This window comes from Phallusia mammillata, chromosome 3, assembly GCF_965637545.1.
Source record: "Phallusia mammillata chromosome 3, kaPhaMamm4.hap1.1, whole genome shotgun sequence".
In the NCBI taxonomy this organism is placed as follows: domain Eukaryota; kingdom Metazoa; phylum Chordata; class Ascidiacea; order Phlebobranchia; family Ascidiidae; genus Phallusia; species Phallusia mammillata.
Window position 1 is genome coordinate 21,111,643 of NC_137254.1, and position 19,321 is coordinate 21,130,963.

Consider the following 19,321-nt stretch of genomic DNA (forward strand, 5'->3'; position numbering starts at 1 on the left):
GTATAGTGTATGTAACTTTTGCCGATTTACAAACCTGTAGTTTCTTTTATATAGCGGTAACTAAGAAAAAATACAATATAGTTCGAGCACAGTAGGCCTACTGGTGTTTTTTAACGTATATTTAAAATATATTTAATGTTGTTTAATGTATATTTAAATATTTGTTAAAAGGACTGTTATGTAAAAGATCTAAAAGTTTGGTAAACACTTTTCAACGGAAACATAGTTTCAGTATTTTCAGGAAATCTTTGTGCACTTAAATGGCTCTATAGTGAGAATTTTAACATAACCCATGTGTGCTACGTTTAGGGTATCCGCAAACTCTGCTACAGTCAAACTTCGATACTATGCCACCTTGATATTATGCCACCCTCGCTACTGTACCACTTGTGATTGTCACCAACTAAATTCAATGGAAAATATATTTACTATGCACCCCTTACCCTTGATACTATGACACATGAGAGTACAGTATTACTGTATTAACGATCTGGTTCGGCATTGAAAATTAGGCCTTCCGACAATTTTCGGTTTGAGCTCATGATAAAACAGAGAAAACATGAAAAACAAATCATTGAGCAAACAAACGTGGTCATGTTAAGAGGTTTCACGGCTTTGCAGCGAGTTATGTAAACGCCGTTCCGTGCTTGTGTCATGACAAAACTAATAGATCTTGTTTGTTCTATGCACGATCTATCCGTTTTTTGTAATAAATTATACTGTATGTTGTACCTTATACTGTATACTGTAATAAATTACAATCGTACAACACAACGTGGCATTACAGTACATTGTCACGTCACAGGGCTATTTTTACAACAAACCCTCGCTATTATGCCACCCTCGCTACTATGCCACTTTCTCTCGGTCCCAAAGGGTGGCATAGTATCGAAGTTTGACTGTATTTCATCTCCAAAAGTTCCGACACTTGCACAAAATCTCCTTTACAATTACCGCTGTTGAACTTCTGACCCGTTACCACCCTGCAAAAGAACCCACGAGCTCTGTTAAACTACTTTCTTCAACACTCTGCAGTTTCATCTTGGCTTGTGTATTCTCTGCAAAGAAACACGTTAAAACATAAATCCCAAAAACGAAACTACATTTTCATGCAGACAGCAATCTTTCTGCGACCTTCGGAATCGACAGAAAGGCTGTGAATCAATTGGTGTCTTCCAGGGAAAAAATGCGTCACGGCACAATATAAGTAAGCGTTGGTGCACCAGGAAACACAATGGAACGTGGAATGAGACTTGCGAAGTGTGTGGCAGCGCCTTAGCAACAGCAGCAGTAGAAGTTAACTAAACTTTTAAACTGATCTTGTTTGCTATGTTGATGATAATACAAAACTAACACCGCCACAAATACAATAAAGAGACGTTTTGCAATGCAGTGTCAAGAAATATCCAATTTAGCGCTCTGCCTTTGTTTATTTTTGTTTGAAATCGGTAAGTATTGATGAATCTTACAAAAGTAGGCTATAGACATGATTATTGGTATGTTGCCAAATATTATATGAATGCAGTGTAATATAAGCAAAGGAAAATTGATAAACAATGCACCGAAATAAGCAATGTGTAACATATACACGTTTTCGGTTGATTAAGGTCAAATGCGAAAACGACTTTAAAAAACTTTTGTGTTTCTTTTTTTTCAGACAAAATTCCCGCTCAAAATGTAAGGATTGATAACATCACGGTGAAGCCAACACCACAACAAGCTGTCGGAAGCCCAGTAACAGTAGGAGTAACGTACAAAACATACGGACAGCGTATTGATAAAGCAACACTTCGAAATGACAGTGTAACAGCTTGTTGAAACTGAGTTGCTCTTCGCATAAGTACAACTGCGTTCTTTTTTTGTAGGCAACGGACCCTTTTTTCACTTATATCGTCAGAAAACACGACCTTGAAATATGGACCAGAAATCGATTTAAGTTCAGGTGATTTGGTGTTAACAGCAAACCAAAAGAATAAAGCACACAAATTAAAGGCTGCATAAAATGTAGCGTTGAAGGGAGAACGACAACAATATCCGGTTTAAATTTTGGGACGGCTTTTTACAGTGCACAAGTTCGTAGGTGGAGATAGATAGGAGGTTGTTATGGAGCAGCATACTCCGTCAAAACACGTAGTTAGGAACCACTGGATTACATGGTTTTATATCACACATAAACTAATCACGTGTCACATTTATACCTCAAGCTTAATGATAAAAAATCTGTCTCTATGGCAAAAAATAAGCATAAAAGGACAACAAGCAAACTTTCCTCAGATACATCAAAAAATCGTCAAAACTTATGTCAATAGATGTGACTATAGACCCAGTGGCAGAAGAAGATACAAAACTGGTGTTGGGAATTGTGTATAACGGCCTGACAAAAAATGTATCATTTACGGACATACTCAACATTACAAGTAAGAAGAAATAAAAAAGTAAAAACAATGAGGCAATAAATGATAAGCTGCTGACAGTACACTCTGTTTCGGCCTATAAGGTCTTCACTTTATTTTCCAAGCAGTTATTTGGCTGTTGTGAGTCAATTTCTCTGTGGTTTATGACTAAGTTTAGTTAAGGCATCGAACAGAATAGGTGAGGAATGGCTTTTTAGCTACTCCCAACAAACTGGAGTGCCGTTGGATGGCTACTCAAGCCAATATAGCCCATCCCTCGTCACCAGCTGCACTCATAAGATCTTTAGGTCGAAACAGTGAGTAGCCTACTGCCAGCATTTTGATAAAAAGTAGTTTTGTTAACTTGCTTTCTTGACCTAATGGTGTAAGTCATAACTTATCATTTTAAAATATTTTTTTAAATTTAAGCCCTAATTTTTGAACATGTGTGTGAAACTTTTCTACATTTAGATTGTCCTGTGCGTTTGTCTTCTAAAATATCAGTGGCGGCAACATCTTACTCTTACAACTCTCAAGGAAGAATAAAGTGTCTGCTGGCAGAGGAATATCTTTTTTACGCAAACGCGACGCTTGCAACCGACAATACCACTTGCCAAGCAAATGCCCAATGGACAGGATCCAATGGATTGGAGTGTTGGAAAGGTTGTTGTTTAGCTTCGCTTTAGCACATAAGTTGTTGGCCAAATAATATGAATGTATAGTTATTTCTCGAAACAATTTGAGATTTTTTGTAATAGGTAAGCTATTGACCTAAAATCGAACTTTTATCGTAATTTAATTCGCAATTTGGTAGCCTCCTAGGACCTAATAACTTAATATGTTACTGAACTTTAGTAAAAGATAAAACAAAAAACATTGCTAAAAGAGAATTAAAAGGTCGATAGTTTATTTTAAATGAAAACCGAGGATACGACTCCTCACAAACATTTTTTATTCAGGCCTACAGTTCGCACATTAAGTCTTTTTTGTTTAGCTCCAAAACCCGTTGTAACTGGAAAATTTAAATATAAAGCCGGCGAATTGATCAAAATCAATTGCAACGTTGGGTCCGTCTACCCACCAGTGACAACAATATGGTTTCAAATGCGGAACAACAGCGTTTTAGTAAGTTTCCATCTTCGTTTTGCAAAACCTCTTAGTTTGCAGGTTGTGCTTGTGCTTTGGCATACTAAGTTAAAAAATTAATTAGACGGCTATAGTAAGAAAGACCTATGCTGGCTGCTGGCGGTTTATCAAATTTCACGATCGGAATCAAATCTTAATTGGCATTCGTAACGGTCTGAAACTGTGTAGTGTTGCAAACGTAGTTTTGCCTTTTTTAAGCATCATCTTTATATGTTTAAAGAGTTGGAACAGTTGTATGTCATATGTGAGTATACCACCACACATTGTTTTGACATCTTTAGGTCAACAGTTCGAGACTTCGTGTTCGTGCTTTGCCAAGTTTTAACCTGTTAATCTTTTCCTGCCACGCGGCATCCAAATACACAACATTTTACAACTTAACAATTTCCTCACCACGATATATACTTTCCGTAGAGTGTAAGTACAATAACAAGAAAAAACATTGCGTATTAGTTTTATTGTTTACGATTCAAAAATGGAAAAAAAATGGCTAGTTGGTTTTTTCGAGGCAGTGCTGAGACAAAATGTTGTCTAACAGCTCTTGCACTTTCACATGATTTTAATATGGCAAAAGAAAAAAAATCGTTTAGTTTTTAACATGTAAAATACAATATAATAATAAAATATACAAAACATAATTTTAGGCTATCTAATAAGCATCAGGGTTGTAAGAAGGGAACGGCTTTTCCGGTCGGGCCTGGCCTAATTCGCACTCGGTCACATTTGTGTCATGATTTTACCTTTGTAAATCTTGCTTTTAGGAATTAGCCTACATTTAAAATAAACTAGCCCGGGCTGCACCTTATCTACAGGTAATTCGTTTGAATAATGTTCACAGAAAATAAAGTCGGCCCAAGATCAAGCCCGCATGTAAAAAAAAACAAAATAGGCCCGAACCTGAAAAAGTCCAACCCAAATTACAACTCTGATTTATTATGTGACTGATCGTTTGTGTTAAATTTTGTTACTAATTCAGCGTAAGTAATTACAACAGAGTATATTGCCTTCGTTACAGATCCGGCTTACACAGAGAGTAAAAACCTTACATGTTTATGGAAAGCGGAGAGGAGTGAAACTTGTGTAGTAACATTCCAATCTAATCCCCAACCATCTCAAATAACTTTGACCAAAGAAGGTAGGCCTACTGGAAATGTATCTAAAAAGTTAAAGCTCAAAAATTTTTAGGGTTTACACACGTAATTATAGTTTACAATCAAGACTTTTCCTTTCAGGAAAACCGGTAACTGACATGAGGTTGAATCTAGTTGAAACCAACGAACACTACAACTTCACTATTGCAAAGAACATGGTAACTTAATATAAAAACCGTCTCACTGAATTTTATGAGATCAGAGAACCGGTTAGCATTACTGGTTACTGTCAATGGACCTTTTGTACCAGAACTGGCTGAAAAACATGACTTTTGTGATAGAACCGGCTGACAAAAAATTTGAATCTCACCACTGGATAGGGCGTGTGATATTTAACAGTTTTGGCTTACACACTGTGTTTTCAAACAAGGCAAAAAACAAAACTGAATCTTTTAACTTTAGGTTCGTGTCGAAGATGCTGGAATCTACAATCTAAGCTTTATAACTTTGAATGTTACAACCAGCAGCAGAATTATCATTTTGGTGAATAATCCAAATACTATAAATAGCACGCCGCTTTTGTTGGCTTTGGCCATTACCATTGCGTTGTTGGTGCTTACTGCTTTGGTAGCAGCGATGTGTTGTTGGAGGAAAAAACGCAAAGCAGCCAAAGGTTTGTACCTAAAGCATATGGAATGTGCCTATTACAGAGTACGAGGCACAACTAGTTTTCGAGTGTGTGACATCACATAATTACCACTAAGGCAAAATGCTTTTCAAAGAAAACCATTCACTTATGCATTGTCTCGTTAAGACTATGACTTAATGTGCAACGTTTGTATTAAGAGTATAGCAATATTTAGTCGTACTATGTGCCGATAGTCAATAGGCTAAATAATGCCCTTCAAACCAAAAAGGTGACAAACTAAACAATCCTGATTCTTATAGTATACACGGATCTGTTCATAAGATTAATGATTAATATAACGACCTAAAAAGCAACATGTTTTTTTACACAAACGTTTTGGCGAATGCTTATGCCAGGATTAGTGATACAAAATGATGTGGCCACTCATATCATTGATGATGACATGAGCATTAGCCGAAACGTTTAATAATGAAGCATGACGCTTTTGCGTTTAGTTTGACCGTTAGCCTTGTAAGTTATTCGCCACCAAACTCTTATGTTTTTTAAGAAACCAGTCAACAACCGAAACGTGACCAAACCCAAACACCAAATACGGTATAATTACTGTTCATTCAACTACATAGTACGTTGAAACAATAATTTGTGATGTATTTAGGTTTCAGCACCGCATGAAAACGCCGTTTACGAAAACCTGGAAGAAAACGTGCAGGTCGAAATAGGTAAGCAAACATGGGCATAAGAAACGGCGATTGCAAAACAAGGCTCCACAACAGAACAATTGTGTCAACTTTAGTTGCAATGAACGCTGTTTCGACTAGTAGGGTCGCGCAAGTGCATGCTGGTGACATCGACTGTAGGCTCAATGCCATGGCCCCTACCAAATTTTTGAAGTTGTCTATTGAAATTTTGCCCCATTTTCTACTGCAGACGACAGGGCGTAGGTTACATAGTCTAAAAAAAAACATTTTAAACACACATTTACTGTACCCCACTTGTTTAGATGATCACGGATACTTGGTACTAACAAACATGCAACCCGAATTTCAGGTAAGTAATAGCACATCGACGGTATAACCTAAATCACTCACAAGGCAAAATCGTGAGATTGCATCGGACACGTAGCCTGCTCAAAAAAGTGCAAGATTTGTATGCAAACAAGTTGAAATTTGGCTGAGGTTATAGTACGTGACGTTACTCAGACGCGTTGTCGCCAAACAAGTTGGTCATTTTTGGAAAAGCAAGGATGTATTATATAGCCTAGGCATAGGCTGGACAAGCAGTAATCCCAACGATTTGAGGCGCTTGAACAAAACGTAGTGGAGACGGCATCTTCCTGGGCTCTAAATCTAAAGGGAATAAAGTTTACTGTTTAAAAAAGAAACTGATAGGTTTTTGTTCTAGTTCGCAACCTTCGCTCACGTTTTGCAGTACAGCTTGGTACCTCGTGTCACAATCTGTTCATTGTGATGCAATAATCTATATATAAAACACAAGTTGTCCAACACGTTGTTACGCGATAGCCCCATGAACGCACATTGTATCTAAAACAATACAGCGGGTACTGAGAAAAATACATAAATTTACTGATTTCTGCTAACTGGTGATCTTTAACACGAATTAGATTGGCCAAATTAAATGAAACTTCTAACACTTGAGCGTCATAATGCACGCAGAATGCTTATAGTCTAGTCAAAAATTAAGCGGACATATTGACATGAAAATAGTTTTAGTTTCGGCATTACTTTTAACATTTTTCTCCCTATCGGAAAAAATGGGGTCGCATGCAAATCCGCTTTTAATTTTCTTTTCAATTGGGGTCGCTTTCAAAAAAAGGTTAAAGACCACTGGTCGAGCCCAAAGTCTATATAAAACAATCTTCTACGTTTTATACATATACTTTGGTCTAGCTAGCCTATGCACTGTTTAACAATACTTCATTGTGGTAATTACAGACCGCTAATGGTGGAACAGGAGAAAACTATGAAAACATCGAATTCAACGGAAACTACGAAATTCCGATACCTATGAGCAAATAAAAGATAAATACTTTTTGCCTATATCGCATCAAAGCGCAAGGGATAATTGTGCCACGAAAACGCAAATAATCAGGGCTTTTTTGTATATTGTTAACCCTGCATTCTGTTTAAAGTGAGCAAAACCTTTAAGGTTTGTAGGCTTTTTTCAAAGTGTGGGCGGCTTTGAACCATTTCTGCAATGGCATCAGATTTTTTTGTGTATTTTAGTTTTAGGTTAATCAACTATTTAAGAAATATGCATTTTCCTTGGTTGTTGGATTGCTCTTTACAATTATGCTTCAATAAAAAACTGCAGCTGGTTTGTGCTTATTTCATAGTCATAAATTGAACAATGTAAACAACAAAGAAGAAGATGAACGACCGTCCGTCAGGCTACAACATTAGCCAGAGAACCACCATTTCCCCTGCACTATAACAAGCGACGTTATTAACCTTTTTGCAAAATGGGATGAACGGTTTTTAAAAAAGAGACGATCACCGCACCTAACGTACTGGTTTGGGCCACACATTTTCCCAATTTGGCTACGGTAAATCTAGAGCTAAAGCATAATGCCCAAGTAGTTACATACAACCTTCAAATCTGGCGGTTCAGTAACAAACCTCAAATCTGGCGGTTCAGTAAAAACCACTGTAAAATCGCCCTGGTGCTAACAAACCGCAGAACGCGGATCTGCCAATCCATGTGAAGCTTGCGCACTAAGTTGCCACTTCAAAAACCAATTAATCCAGTGGTTCCCAACCGGGGAGGAATTCCTCCCTAGGGAGGAATTTTATGAGTTCAGGGGAGGAATTTCATAAAAACTGCAAAAAAATACATTGAAAATGTTACAGAATATTTTGTATATACATTATTATGTATTATTATAATTTGGACCCGGTTCACATTTGGTAAAGGATTCTGAATGGACATCCCTAAATATAGGCCTAAGGTCTATTTCAAAATCCTTTATTTTTTAATGTTATATTTGTTTTTCTTCTTATGGGGAGGAATGACTAGTTCGAAAATGGGCGAAGGGAGGAATGTAACAAAAAAGGTTGGGAACCACTGAATTAATCGAAGGTGTTTTCCACTTCCGCGTTTAGATGCAGTAATTAAGTTAGAGGCAATAAGCATGGGCGCCGTCAGAACATGTTGCAAGAGGGTGCAAGTATTGCATAGGTGCCGTCAGAAAATGTTGTATTGACACATACATAGTTACCTGGATGGTACGATATCATGTACAAAGGTATTTTTGCGTTGACTAAAACCTAAATCAACCTACGGTGTATAAAGCACATATTATTAACCAGTAACCATCGAACACAGCCACATTATTACGTAATTAAATCAACCGGCGATAAGCATGTTGTGTGTGAAGACAAATGGTATGGTAAAATTGAGGCCATCATCAACGATCAACGTCACCAAAATGGTCTTGCGACAACAAGGTTTGTCTTGACGCTTTTTTCTCTCCACGTCGTTTTTTGGTATGTAGCTTTCGGGGTTAGATGTTTAGCCGAGGCGCTGCGCAGTCGGTTTTGTCTTCACTTTTCAAACGAGACAAAACAAGCGCAAGCCGGTCGCCTTTTTTAGATAGCCACCGAGCTTACGCATTGATAGATATCAAGGTTGAGAGGGCTATGGCAATCAGGAATATAGTTTGTTCAATACTTTAATAAGGTATCAGTTAAAATTAGCATTATTTAGAATGAATAATAGTCAGTTTTTGCATTCGCATGTAGGCTATGGGCTTCCGTGTGTTAGTTAAGTCAGATTTGTTGCTTTGTGCTTGTCCTGTGTAGTAAACGTTAATGAGTAGCCTACAAACCAAAGTTTCAAGGCTACAACAGCCGAATGACAGAATTAATCTTGCCCTCACGGTAAAACAGCGCAGTTATTTAATGAATTTCACCACCAAACGAGAACCATGATAAACTTAGGACTTCATACAGCTGCGATATAGCCTATAGTATAGGCCCTTACTGTAGTACAATTAAACACGATAGGCCTACTTGTTAGCTAAATAGCAAAAGTACCTCCATTGTATTCAATCTCATATCGTACGCACACGAACAATAGCGGATTGTTTTTCGAGACGCGTTTAAGAGTTGTCAACGGGTCTGAAACTGGGACCCAAATCCAACAATACAAGCTCAGAAAAGGTGGTAGAATTGCATCGCAAGCAAAAGCTAGAATGAAATCCGGAACCTAAAAGAAACGACCCGATTTACATTTCGATTGCGTCTAATGATATAAACTGTACACTCTGTTTGTGTTGTCGGTTGTTGACATTTGTTTTAAAAAATGTAGCCTAGCCATGGTGATGAGCATCATCCTAGGTATGGTTAATGCTTAGGTAACGCCCTTTTTGATTTACAAAGGACCGTAAGCCATAACTTTTACAGCACAGTACACAATATGGCTGGATAAAATACATAAATAACCTTTGTCTCGTCTTACGTACTTTCTGTATAGTTGGCTCCGATGTTTAACATTTCGCAAGAACCCTTCTCTTAAATCTTTATTACTTTCAGTTCTTCCGTATATGAACCGAAACGTTTATATTACCTTTTCTGGGACTATTCAACGTTGTGTTCAAAATTTAAACTGGGTAGCACGATTCTGCTCAAATCACAAAATACGTTGGTTTCCTTTGTCAAAATCTAAATTTAAATCTAAGACATGATAGCAAAACATACCTTAGGTCAGTGGTTCTCAACCGGGGCTCGATCGAACCCCAGGAGTTCGGCAACGGCGAATCAGGGGTTCGACGAAGGTATTTTTGAAGTACAATACAAAAACTCGTTTTTGTCAAACTTTAGGGTCTATAGTCGCTAAAAACGGCAATTTGTAGTTGCCAAATATCAAAACACTGGAAGGTTAAACTCAGCCAGGGGTTTTTAAACTGCTCTAAACAGTTTTTGTGGTACTAAAAAGAGTATTACCAGCCTAATAAACGTATGTTTTAAACTTTTTGTACGACTATTGTGTGCCAACAATGCAAACAAAACAGGTACCACAAGCATCGCAATATAGATTATGACATCATAGACCTCGCTGTGCAGCTCAATCTGTGCACCGACCTAGAAATTAATCTGGGGGTTTTGGGAGCTATTGGATAGTAAATACATGATATAAACTAAGTATTTTAAAACAAAAATTAGCAGGTAAATAGCGGCCGTTGGTGAAATAAGAATCTGCGATGCGGCCGTCCTAGCAAAATGGTTGGGCACCCCTGCATTAAGGTTTTATTTTCTTTTTTTGACGCAACAAAGAGCATTGTTCGCAAGCACAAATACAACGAAGTTTTTTTGGCAGCAAAAGCGTATTACTTCATCTGCTTCATGCTTGTGTACAGAGGCTAAAAATACAATGCTTCATTTTGGTAAAAACTAAAAAATGCCGGAGTTAAAGCAATCATGAAACGAGTTGCTTGTACTATTACGTCAGAATTAAACAAAATGACAAACAGTAACTTTTGCCACTACCTTTGAACAAAAACTAATTATGACCCACCAAACAAAATGGGTTAAAACCCTTGGATGTAACTTTGAGGTTTGACCAAAGGCTGATGAATATCGTAGGGGTTCGGCCGTTATAAAAAGGTTAAGAACCACTGCCTTAGGTACATCGTTGCATTAGCATCATTGGTGGAAGGAACAACTGTTAAATGTAATTGTGCTAAAATCCTTTGCAGTTTCGTAAAATGGTTGTCAATCTTCCATCAATGTTACGATAGATTTGTTTTCAAGTTGGGAAAATGATAATTTTGTGTTTTGCTCTATCCAACTAAATCCACTTGATTCGTCCAATGCCGTCAAATTTCCTTGTTTCGGTTAGCGCATCAGGTCGATACGTGTTTAGGCCACAACCTTGCTAGCGAATGGCGATCGCACAAGAAGACTGACATAAGCTGTTAGTACCGTCGTACATACCACCAACTATTAAACCTACTGTTAAATCTTGTCGTTGGCATGTGTTTAAAAACACGGTTATACTTACAATGTTCTGCTGCCTTGACACTTTAAAGGGGGGGGGAATTATCCTTCAAACAATAGTACCTCAAGTGATTGTCACACAATATTGACCGTCACCACGCAGGGGGGCGTCATCCACTTATAACCTGCAAAAAACATTGGTTACACCCAGTGGTGGGATTCAAATTTTTTGTCCGCCAGTTCTATCACAGAAATCAAATTTATTTATTTTTCTGTCACAGCAAGTCCATTGACAGTAACCAGTAATGCTAACCGGTTCGCTTATCTCATAAAATTTCGTGAGAGGGTTCTGTAGAACCGGTGCGAACCGGCTGGATCCCACCACTGGTTACACCCGAAAAGTGTAATTTCTTAAACATACACCAGTTGACAGGCTGTGACAAGTTAAATCAACAAAACATAAGATCTCATAAAGTGTTAACTATTCCCACTCTTTAAATCTAAGCAGTAAAATCCCAGTTTTACTATTTCTTCGAAACAACTCACTTCATTTGACAAGTCATGACAAGACGTTCAATGACAACAGGTCTCCAAGCTTTCACAGAGACCAATAAAATATTCTACTGTAAAACGAAACACTTAAAAATACCATTTAGAATGACAACATCTTCAAGGTTTAAGATTAATGTTTGGATAAGGTAGACAACGGTTTAGTGCTATTTCTAACACTATTTATATGTCTTATTTGTAGAAGACAAACCAACTGTGATTTAACTTCATGATAACAAACAAAATGTTTACAAATAAGATTTATTTTGAATGTACTGATCAGTTGTTTGGCATTCAAAGAAAGACAACCCAATGCAGCTATACTGGAGTGATTACCACTTTCCAGCATATGCATGGAAAAAAACTAAAATCTTTGTGCCATTTAAATGGAAAAGAAAAACATGTGGAAACGTCAGTGCCTGTTATTGTGGAATTAGGGGATATACAACAACATTTGGGAAATGTTTTAAACCAGTTTCAACACATCAATGAGTTAAAGAACCTAAACAAGATTGCCTATATTAGAAGTGCTGTTTTGCTCAATGCTGCTCTGGCAAGAAAACCTAACAACAGCAAAGAAATACAAAACAAACTTTATGATCTTTGTTCTTGTACTCTCAATGAAGCTGGTGCTCAAAACAGTGAGGCTAATTTAGTGGACAAAGCTATGTTGTGCAGAGCATCACTGACAGGCCTTCGGCAGCGTGTCGAGGATTTTCTGGAGCAAAACTTGAATGCACATGGAAATGTAGCCCAAAAGCTACAATTTACCAAAAGCATGGAAGACCTGCAACAAGGTATTTCAGAGCAATATATAACATTGATGAAAGAAATCTTGGACTATTGTGTTGCTGTTATGGGTACACCACCATGCAAATATGCTCTTCTAGGAATGGGTTCTCTTGCAAAGCAAGAGATTACTCCTTATTCTGACTTTGAAAGCATTATTATTTTGGAAGATGAAATTCACCTTCAGTCCAATTATGAAGAGATACTTGATTATTTTCGATGGGTGGCTATGTTGTTTCAGGTTGTGCTGGTTAATATGGGTGAAACTATCATACGATTTATGGCCATACCTGGTCTTAATTCACAAGAAAACAAAGATGGAAACTGGTTTTATGATGCCCACACACCATGTGGTATTTCTCCAGATGGCTTTGCTGCTGATGCATGCAAAAATCCTCTTGGAAGGCAAGAAGTCACACAATCAAAGCCACATAAGTTGGAACTCATTAAAACCTCAAAAGACATGGTTGAACTTGTAGATCAAAAAGTTTATGGTGAAAGTTATGATAGTCGTTTAGCTGATATGCTGACAAAAACCTGCCTTGTGACTGGTGACAAGAATTTGTACAATTTTTTCCAACATGGCGTCAAAGCAGTAGTAAATCAAGAAGAAAAGAACAAGGCACAGAAAAAAGTACAAGAATCGGTTGAACATATGCAAGCCAACCTTACGGAATTTAACAGTGTGTACAGTTTATTAAGACATGAACAGTCATCAAAACTTGATATAAAACGCTTTGTGTACAGAAGTTTAACCCTTCTTATTTCTGCTTTGGGTCGGCATTATAACATTGAAGAAAAATCATCATTTGCAATAGTTCGGAAACTGGTTGAACAAAATATATTCCCACGTCAGTACATGGATGAACTTTTGCTGGGCATTGCTATCATTTGCAAGATTCGGCTTTTAACCTATAGTCCTGCAAAAGAGCAAAAAGATCTTTTGTCAACTATTGATGAAAGTGAGGGAGTTGCTTGGTCGCTGGAAAATTCTGACCGAAAAAGAGTGGACACAAAAATGCGAGAAATGGTACATGAAGAAGAAATTGACTGTTTTTTTAATGCGGCAATTCGACTGCAATCTTTTATGGCACAAAAGTTCAAACTGGTTCTTGCCAAACCAAGCATTATGAACCATATCTTTCCACTGCTTCACACTCTGCCACAAGAAAAGCTTCAATGTCTCACAAACTTTTATTTGGGTCGACATGAAAAAGTAATTCAACTTTGTGAAGAGTTTCAATCAAAGCAAGAAACTGAACACACTCAAGACAGCGGTGAGTAACTTAATATTGTAACAGGTCTTGTGTTTTGTATCGGGTGTTTGGCACAAACTTGTAGCTAGTCAACAATTACAAAAAGCATACTTTTAAACCACTGCTTGAACAACTTTTTGTTTTTGTTTTTACAGAATATGTGGAGTGCATGCAGGCCAACTTCAACAGTTTATTGGCAGGTTCTTACCTATGCCTAAAAGAATTTGAAAAGTCAATTTTTCATATGGAACTTGCACTTGCTTCAAAACATATGCAACACAATAATGAGGATAAGATTGTTGCCATTGGAACAGTATCATTGTGTTATGTCCAACTAAATGAGCCAGCTAAAGCATTACAATATGCAAAACAAGGGCTTACAATCTTGGAAAGCCAAGTACTTAAAGAGTGTGAAGAAAATTTTGTTGCAACAATGGAACTAATGATATATCACTTGCTGTTTGTTTGCCACTACTACCTTGAAAATTTTGAAGAAACAGATAAGTTCTTGAAGTTAGCAAAGCAAAAACTTTCAGAGATTAGCGGAAAAAGCAATTTTAACAAAGCTTTAGAGGTAATTGCAGGTCAGGTGCTGGGACAAACTGGAGACTTGGAAGGGGCAAGAGTTGCATTTTTGAAAGCACTAGACCAAAGCAAAAAGCAAACTGACGATGAGACAACCGATCCAGATGTCGGGAATGTATATTTTGCAGCTGGCGTGACTGCAAAATTACTGGGAATGCACACAGCAGCATCAGAAAACCTTGAAACAGCCCATTCCATATTAAAATCAACCAAAAATCCACGATTTAATAAACAAACTGCATACCTTGAAATAACCCAGGCAGTCTTTCAGTTGGTCCAGTATGACGACAAAATAGCAGACAACTTTACAAATGTAAAAGTACTGTTAGAATTGTTTGATAAAATTGACATTGCAATGGAAGTTTTCACGCGACCAAGTGACTATGAATATGATGCAACTTGGCCCAGTAGTGTGGATGACCTTGCTAAACAAATGGATAAATTTCCTAATGTCCTACAAAACTTAGGACTGGCTCCAGGTGTGGTAGCAAACAATAAGCAAGGAATCATGAAAAATCTTCCTGAGACTTTGTACCATTCTGGAAAAACAAGAAACAAACATATTGCAGCAATGGCGGATTTCAAACTTGCCATTACCATGTGTGATTTCATTAACATTGGGCCAAAAGTCAAGGTAAGAGCAGATTGCCTCAAAGGTATTGCAGATTCTCTTTGTGTATTTAAACAACATGATACGGCTTTGGAAAATTACAAACAGGAACTGAAGCTCAGAGAGTCACAGTCAGCAGAGGAAAAAAGTCCAGACAGTGAGATTGCAACCTGCTACCATTGCATTGGAAGCTGTCACAGACAACTCGGTAATGATTCAGATGCATTCAAGTGTTTCAGAACTGCTACCGACATCAGAAAGAAACATTCTGAACGATTGCCTTTGTACCATGAAGCCAACCGAAATATGGCCATGGGAAAAAGTTTGTTTGATGAAAAAAGGTTTGAAAAGGCTAAGCACTACTTTGAAAAAGAATTAGAAGTGCGACAAAACATGAGATTGAAAGCAAAAAATCATGAAGATGAAGTTAAATGTCAATTTATGATTGCACTTTGCCATTACAACCTGGGAAATTCTGAAATCACACTTAACATTCTCAACAAAGTAAATGCAGTTTTAATAGATAAAAGGGATACTGGCTCATCTCAAACAAAAGCAGAGTGTATGGAGTGGATCGGAAAGATTCACCAAGAAATGAATCTGATCGACAAAGCACTGGAAAACTTCCAAACTGAATTACAAATACGTTTTAAGATCACAAGTGACATGCATAAAGATGCAAAAATAGCTGCTTGTTACTTCAACATGGGAATGTGTTATTTACAGTGTTTTTACCATGAAGAAGCGGCGACCAAGTTTAAACTGGCACAAGAGGTATTGGTAGCAAATGGAAGCCCTGAATGGAAAAACAAGATTGATGAATGCCAAACTTGGTTAGACATATGCCAACAAAATGTGTTTCTTTAGGTTGTTGATTTTAAACCTCTCATGAAAATCAAAACATTTTTATTATAAGTTGGTTTTCGTATTTGTTTTGTGTAAGTGTTTTTTACATTTGTTCTCTAATTTGGTCAAAACCATTTTTAGCTTATTCCTAAACTGTACATTATTTTGAAAAAAAACTGTAGAGTTTAGTCATTAAAATTATGCTTTCCATATAACCATGCAACCTGAAAATGTGACCAAATAATCAGTACATTTAACAAACAATTGTGTTATGCTTCATAATGCCCTGTGCATGTTTAATCAGATAAGATTGTGTTGTGATAAAATGCAATTTGTAAACATTATAGCAACAATACTTTTCGCAACAATACTCAATGCTCACAATACCCACCTGTTTTTCTCTTCTTTTCTGCTTAGTTTTAGTGCAATCAAATGGCAATTTTGGTAAACTCGTCTAATTAAATATTGAATCCTAAAGTTTTGTACAACAAAAACAACTTTTTGGATACTCTATACTACACAAAACACAAGTAAAGTATACAATGATTTCATCTTACCAATATAATCACTCGATTGTTTGCTCTGGTATTCACAGAAAATTTGGCATGTGTTGTCAACCCTTGATGTGAACATTAACGACTTCAATGGTGAAAATTTAGCTTGTTCACCAATAAGCAACAACTGCGAAAAAACACAACCTAGGGAAACTTTTAGATAAACCAATTATTTAACTATGTGAATGAGAAAATGGACAAATTTTCTCTTTCGACGAATATTCGCCTTGTGATCACGTGACAAACTGTGGTGCGCGCGTTTTTTATCGAAAGGGTCACCCACAAAAAAACACATAAACGTGTGGTTTCACATAGCCTATTTAGGGAAAAGAAAGTTTTTTCAGCACCGAATAAAATAATTTTATCGAAATTGTTAGACCTACCAAAATTTTACTAACAATGAAATTAAAATCACTGTGCAATTTGTAGGCTAGTCTGTCCAATTTGTCTAGCAACAAACTGTCCATCTCTTGAAACTAACCTGTTCTTTGCTGGAGCCGTTGCATGCGAAACACAGTTGAAAAGTTAAGGTGTAGCGGCAATGAGTCTCCTGATCGTGGCTACACTGAATGCCATTAGTGGTTGGGGAAAGCGAATGTCAAGGATTTTTCACGCAGCGGGGATCATAACAAAAAAAAACTGTTCATATTCCGCTAAATGACCTTAAACGTGAACTGGCAGAGACTGTAGGCTATGCTGCTTCGCTTTACTGCAACAAAAAAGTTTCAGGAAGCACTGGATCATTTTCGGATTGAGTTGGTGGCCCGTGCGAATAACCACAAGGATTTGGATGTAATCGAATGCCGTGCTGCAAATATTTTTCCCTTGTGGCATAGATACTACGTGTATGTAGTATCTATGCTTGTAGCCTAGTGCCCCGAGTTAAATACTGGACGCATTAAAAAATATTGCTTTTATTTGTTTAGTGTGTAAGTATAGAACTCGTTTCTTTTTATTTATTCCCGCTCATAACCAGCTTAGCCTATTACAAGTGTTTAAAAATAACAAACACTTTTTTGCAAAAAAATATTGTAACAATAAGGCCCACAGCAGACAAATTACTATTAACTTACAATACCCGCACATTTAGCTGTATTTTAATATAAGTTGCGCAGAGCATGAACACCTATTTCCAACGGTAGGCTAAATGCACAATAATGCTGACGGGTAGCCTAGGTTTTGGGTTTGGTTAGGGTATTACCAAGCAATAGATTTAAGTTTTAAACTTATTTCCAACAACTTCCGAACTGTAGCCACTAAATTTATAGTTCCACTCATTGCGCGACGTATTAAAACCTAGCCAAATGTGGGACTGTCGTAAGATATAGTGTAGTGATGTCGGTTACAAATTTGTTTGGATTTGAGGTCGCACTGCACAATTTTAAGCTTTTCGCAAACCGCATCGATGCTGCAAATTTTGATAAAAGTATTTTAACACTGCACCTAGTAGGCTACATGAGCCGAAATGTGCGAGGCCGGAATCGGAGTTTTTTTTTTCGGAGCTGCAGTCGAAAAAGTCAGGCTCTCTTTGACTGCACCACACCGAACATGATATTGCACCATACAAGGCGCCAGAGGACTGTGACTTTACATGCGTCGAACTTCGTGGCGTATTGAAAACACGTGATCTGTCACGGTTAAGTGTTGGCGCATGGAATTTGTCACGCTTGGCCAACTTAGTCACATCGACACGGTAACTGAACAAGGGTGAAAAATCTTTCAGATGGTCTAACAAACATAATTTCGTTTCGCCCACCTGGAATTTCCCCAATCCCGCTTTATTTATCGCGAACCTGAATTCAGTCACGTTATGTGTTGTGGGAAAATAATGGAAAGGATTTGTAGTATACATAGGTTGTAGCCCCTGAAAAATGCCGTTTACGAAAGCCTGGAAGAAATTGTGTAAGTCGAAATCAGCATAGCGGCGAGCGCAACAGCAAGCTACAGTACATCGAACATTCGTGCTTGGAAGATGTCATCTTACGTTTGCTGTGTCCAACCTATGTTTAGATGATCACGGATGCTTGGTACCGACAAGCATGCAACAGTCTTGGCTTGAAACTGTTCATGTTAAAAAATGCGTTTTAAATCGACTATAAAGACCACCATCAACTTAACGTGTTGGGAAATACCACGGCCCTATCCACTGCGCATTCACTGGGAAAACCACTAATAAAGGGTACTTTACTTTCTCCTTTTGAAGCGAACAACCATGTCCAACACGAAACTCGTAGACGGCTTTTTGATCCATTTGAGCATTGAGCTAACACACTAAAAGGTGCCAGGGCCAAGATAGCGAAACAAGGCAAGCTGTCTTAGGTAGACTTTTAGAGGAAATAAATTTGTTTAAGACTGGATTTTTCGTAAGTGATGTAAACTTTTTTCATAACTTTGTAATTAGCACCAAAAATTGATAATGAGTAATAGTCATAAAGTATAGTTGCAACCACAAGGATTAACTTTGGAGTGTAATCAAGTCAAACTGAGTACTTTTGTTGCTTTGAAAATTAAGCGGACAAACTAAACTTCCAAGGCTATTGTATACAACAGCCTAAACATAAAACTAGATGACAAAGTTATGTTAAGCCGTCAAGGTAAAACAACGCAGGCATTAAGAGGAATTTCAACACAAAACAGGAACCATAAAAACTTGGGCTTACATACACCTGCGGTATAACCTACTGCTGTGGTTCATGCACCACGATACTTACAAGGCCCAATTAGTCTATAGTTAGTTCAAAGGCAAAATTAGCCTCTTTTGTATTGGATCTCATAGCCTTCGCACATTAATAGCTATTTTTTTTCGATCAAGCTTTTGTACTGTTGTACAGCATCCAAGACGCCTACATGTGTTGCCAACGGTTAAACGAACCGAGTGAAACTTTCGTCATAAAAATGT

General features: G+C 37.5%; 2 protein-coding genes and 2 long non-coding RNA genes across 10 annotated transcripts; 3 read left to right on the forward strand and 1 right to left on the reverse strand.

The window, feature by feature from the left end:
• Positions 1–3,014: 3,014 nt before the first annotated feature.
• Positions 3,015–4,857, forward strand: LOC145219816 (uncharacterized). The gene is made up of 4 exons (XM_080087124.1): positions 3,015–3,056; positions 3,821–3,956; positions 4,555–4,674; positions 4,772–4,857. Exons 1-4 carry the CDS (start codon positions 3,015–3,017, stop codon positions 4,855–4,857), a joined length of 384 nt encoding a protein of 127 aa, XP_079943250.1.
• Positions 4,858–5,097: 240 nt separating this feature from the next.
• On the forward strand, positions 5,098–7,315 carry LOC145218323 (uncharacterized). Its single transcript, XR_013857568.1, has 5 exons — positions 5,098–5,303; positions 5,827–5,873; positions 5,935–5,998; positions 6,280–6,326; positions 7,232–7,315. It is a non-coding gene; the product is annotated as an uncharacterized LOC145218323 (long non-coding RNA).
• On the reverse strand, positions 5,903–17,261 carry LOC145218324 (uncharacterized). Of its 7 annotated transcripts, XR_013857572.1 has the most exons (6): positions 16,426–16,835; positions 11,298–11,418; positions 9,995–10,656; positions 9,760–9,917; positions 9,332–9,503; positions 5,903–8,116 (listed from the first exon to the last, which is right to left on the reverse strand). It is a non-coding gene; the product is annotated as an uncharacterized LOC145218324 (long non-coding RNA). The 7 variants fall into 7 exon arrangements; XR_013857571.1 differs by lacking the exons at positions 9,760–9,917; positions 9,995–10,656 and adding an exon at positions 16,904–17,261 and having other exon boundaries at positions 16,426–16,549; XR_013857574.1 differs by lacking the exons at positions 9,760–9,917; positions 9,995–10,656 and having other exon boundaries at positions 5,903–6,625; positions 7,916–8,116.
• On the forward strand, positions 11,993–16,345 carry LOC145218321 (uncharacterized). The gene is made up of 2 exons (XM_080085730.1): positions 11,993–13,848; positions 13,983–16,345. The coding sequence occupies exons 1-2, from the start codon at positions 12,012–12,014 to the stop codon at positions 15,887–15,889; spliced, it is 3,744 nt and encodes a 1,247-aa protein (XP_079941856.1). The 5' UTR covers positions 11,993–12,011; the 3' UTR covers positions 15,890–16,345.
• Positions 17,262–19,321: the final 2,060 nt, after the last annotated feature.

Bases quoted from the DNA above. Each gene is read 5' to 3' on its own strand.
- LOC145219816 (XM_080087124.1), top strand. From the start codon at position 3,015: ATGCCCAATGGACAGGATCCAATGGATTGGAGTGTTGGAAAG. The intron at 3,057-3,820 runs GTTGTTGTTTAG...TGACATCTTTAG, and splicing joins TGGATTGGAGTGTTGGAAAG to GTCAACAGTTCGAGACTTCG. The intron at 3,957-4,554 runs GTAAGTACAATA...CCTTCGTTACAG, and splicing joins ATATATACTTTCCGTAGAGT to ATCCGGCTTACACAGAGAGT.
- LOC145218321 (XM_080085730.1), top strand. From the start codon at position 12,012: ATGATAACAAACAAAATGTTTACAAATAAGATTTATTTTGAATGTACT. The intron at 13,849-13,982 runs GTGAGTAACTTA...TTGTTTTTACAG, and splicing joins TGAACACACTCAAGACAGCG to AATATGTGGAGTGCATGCAG.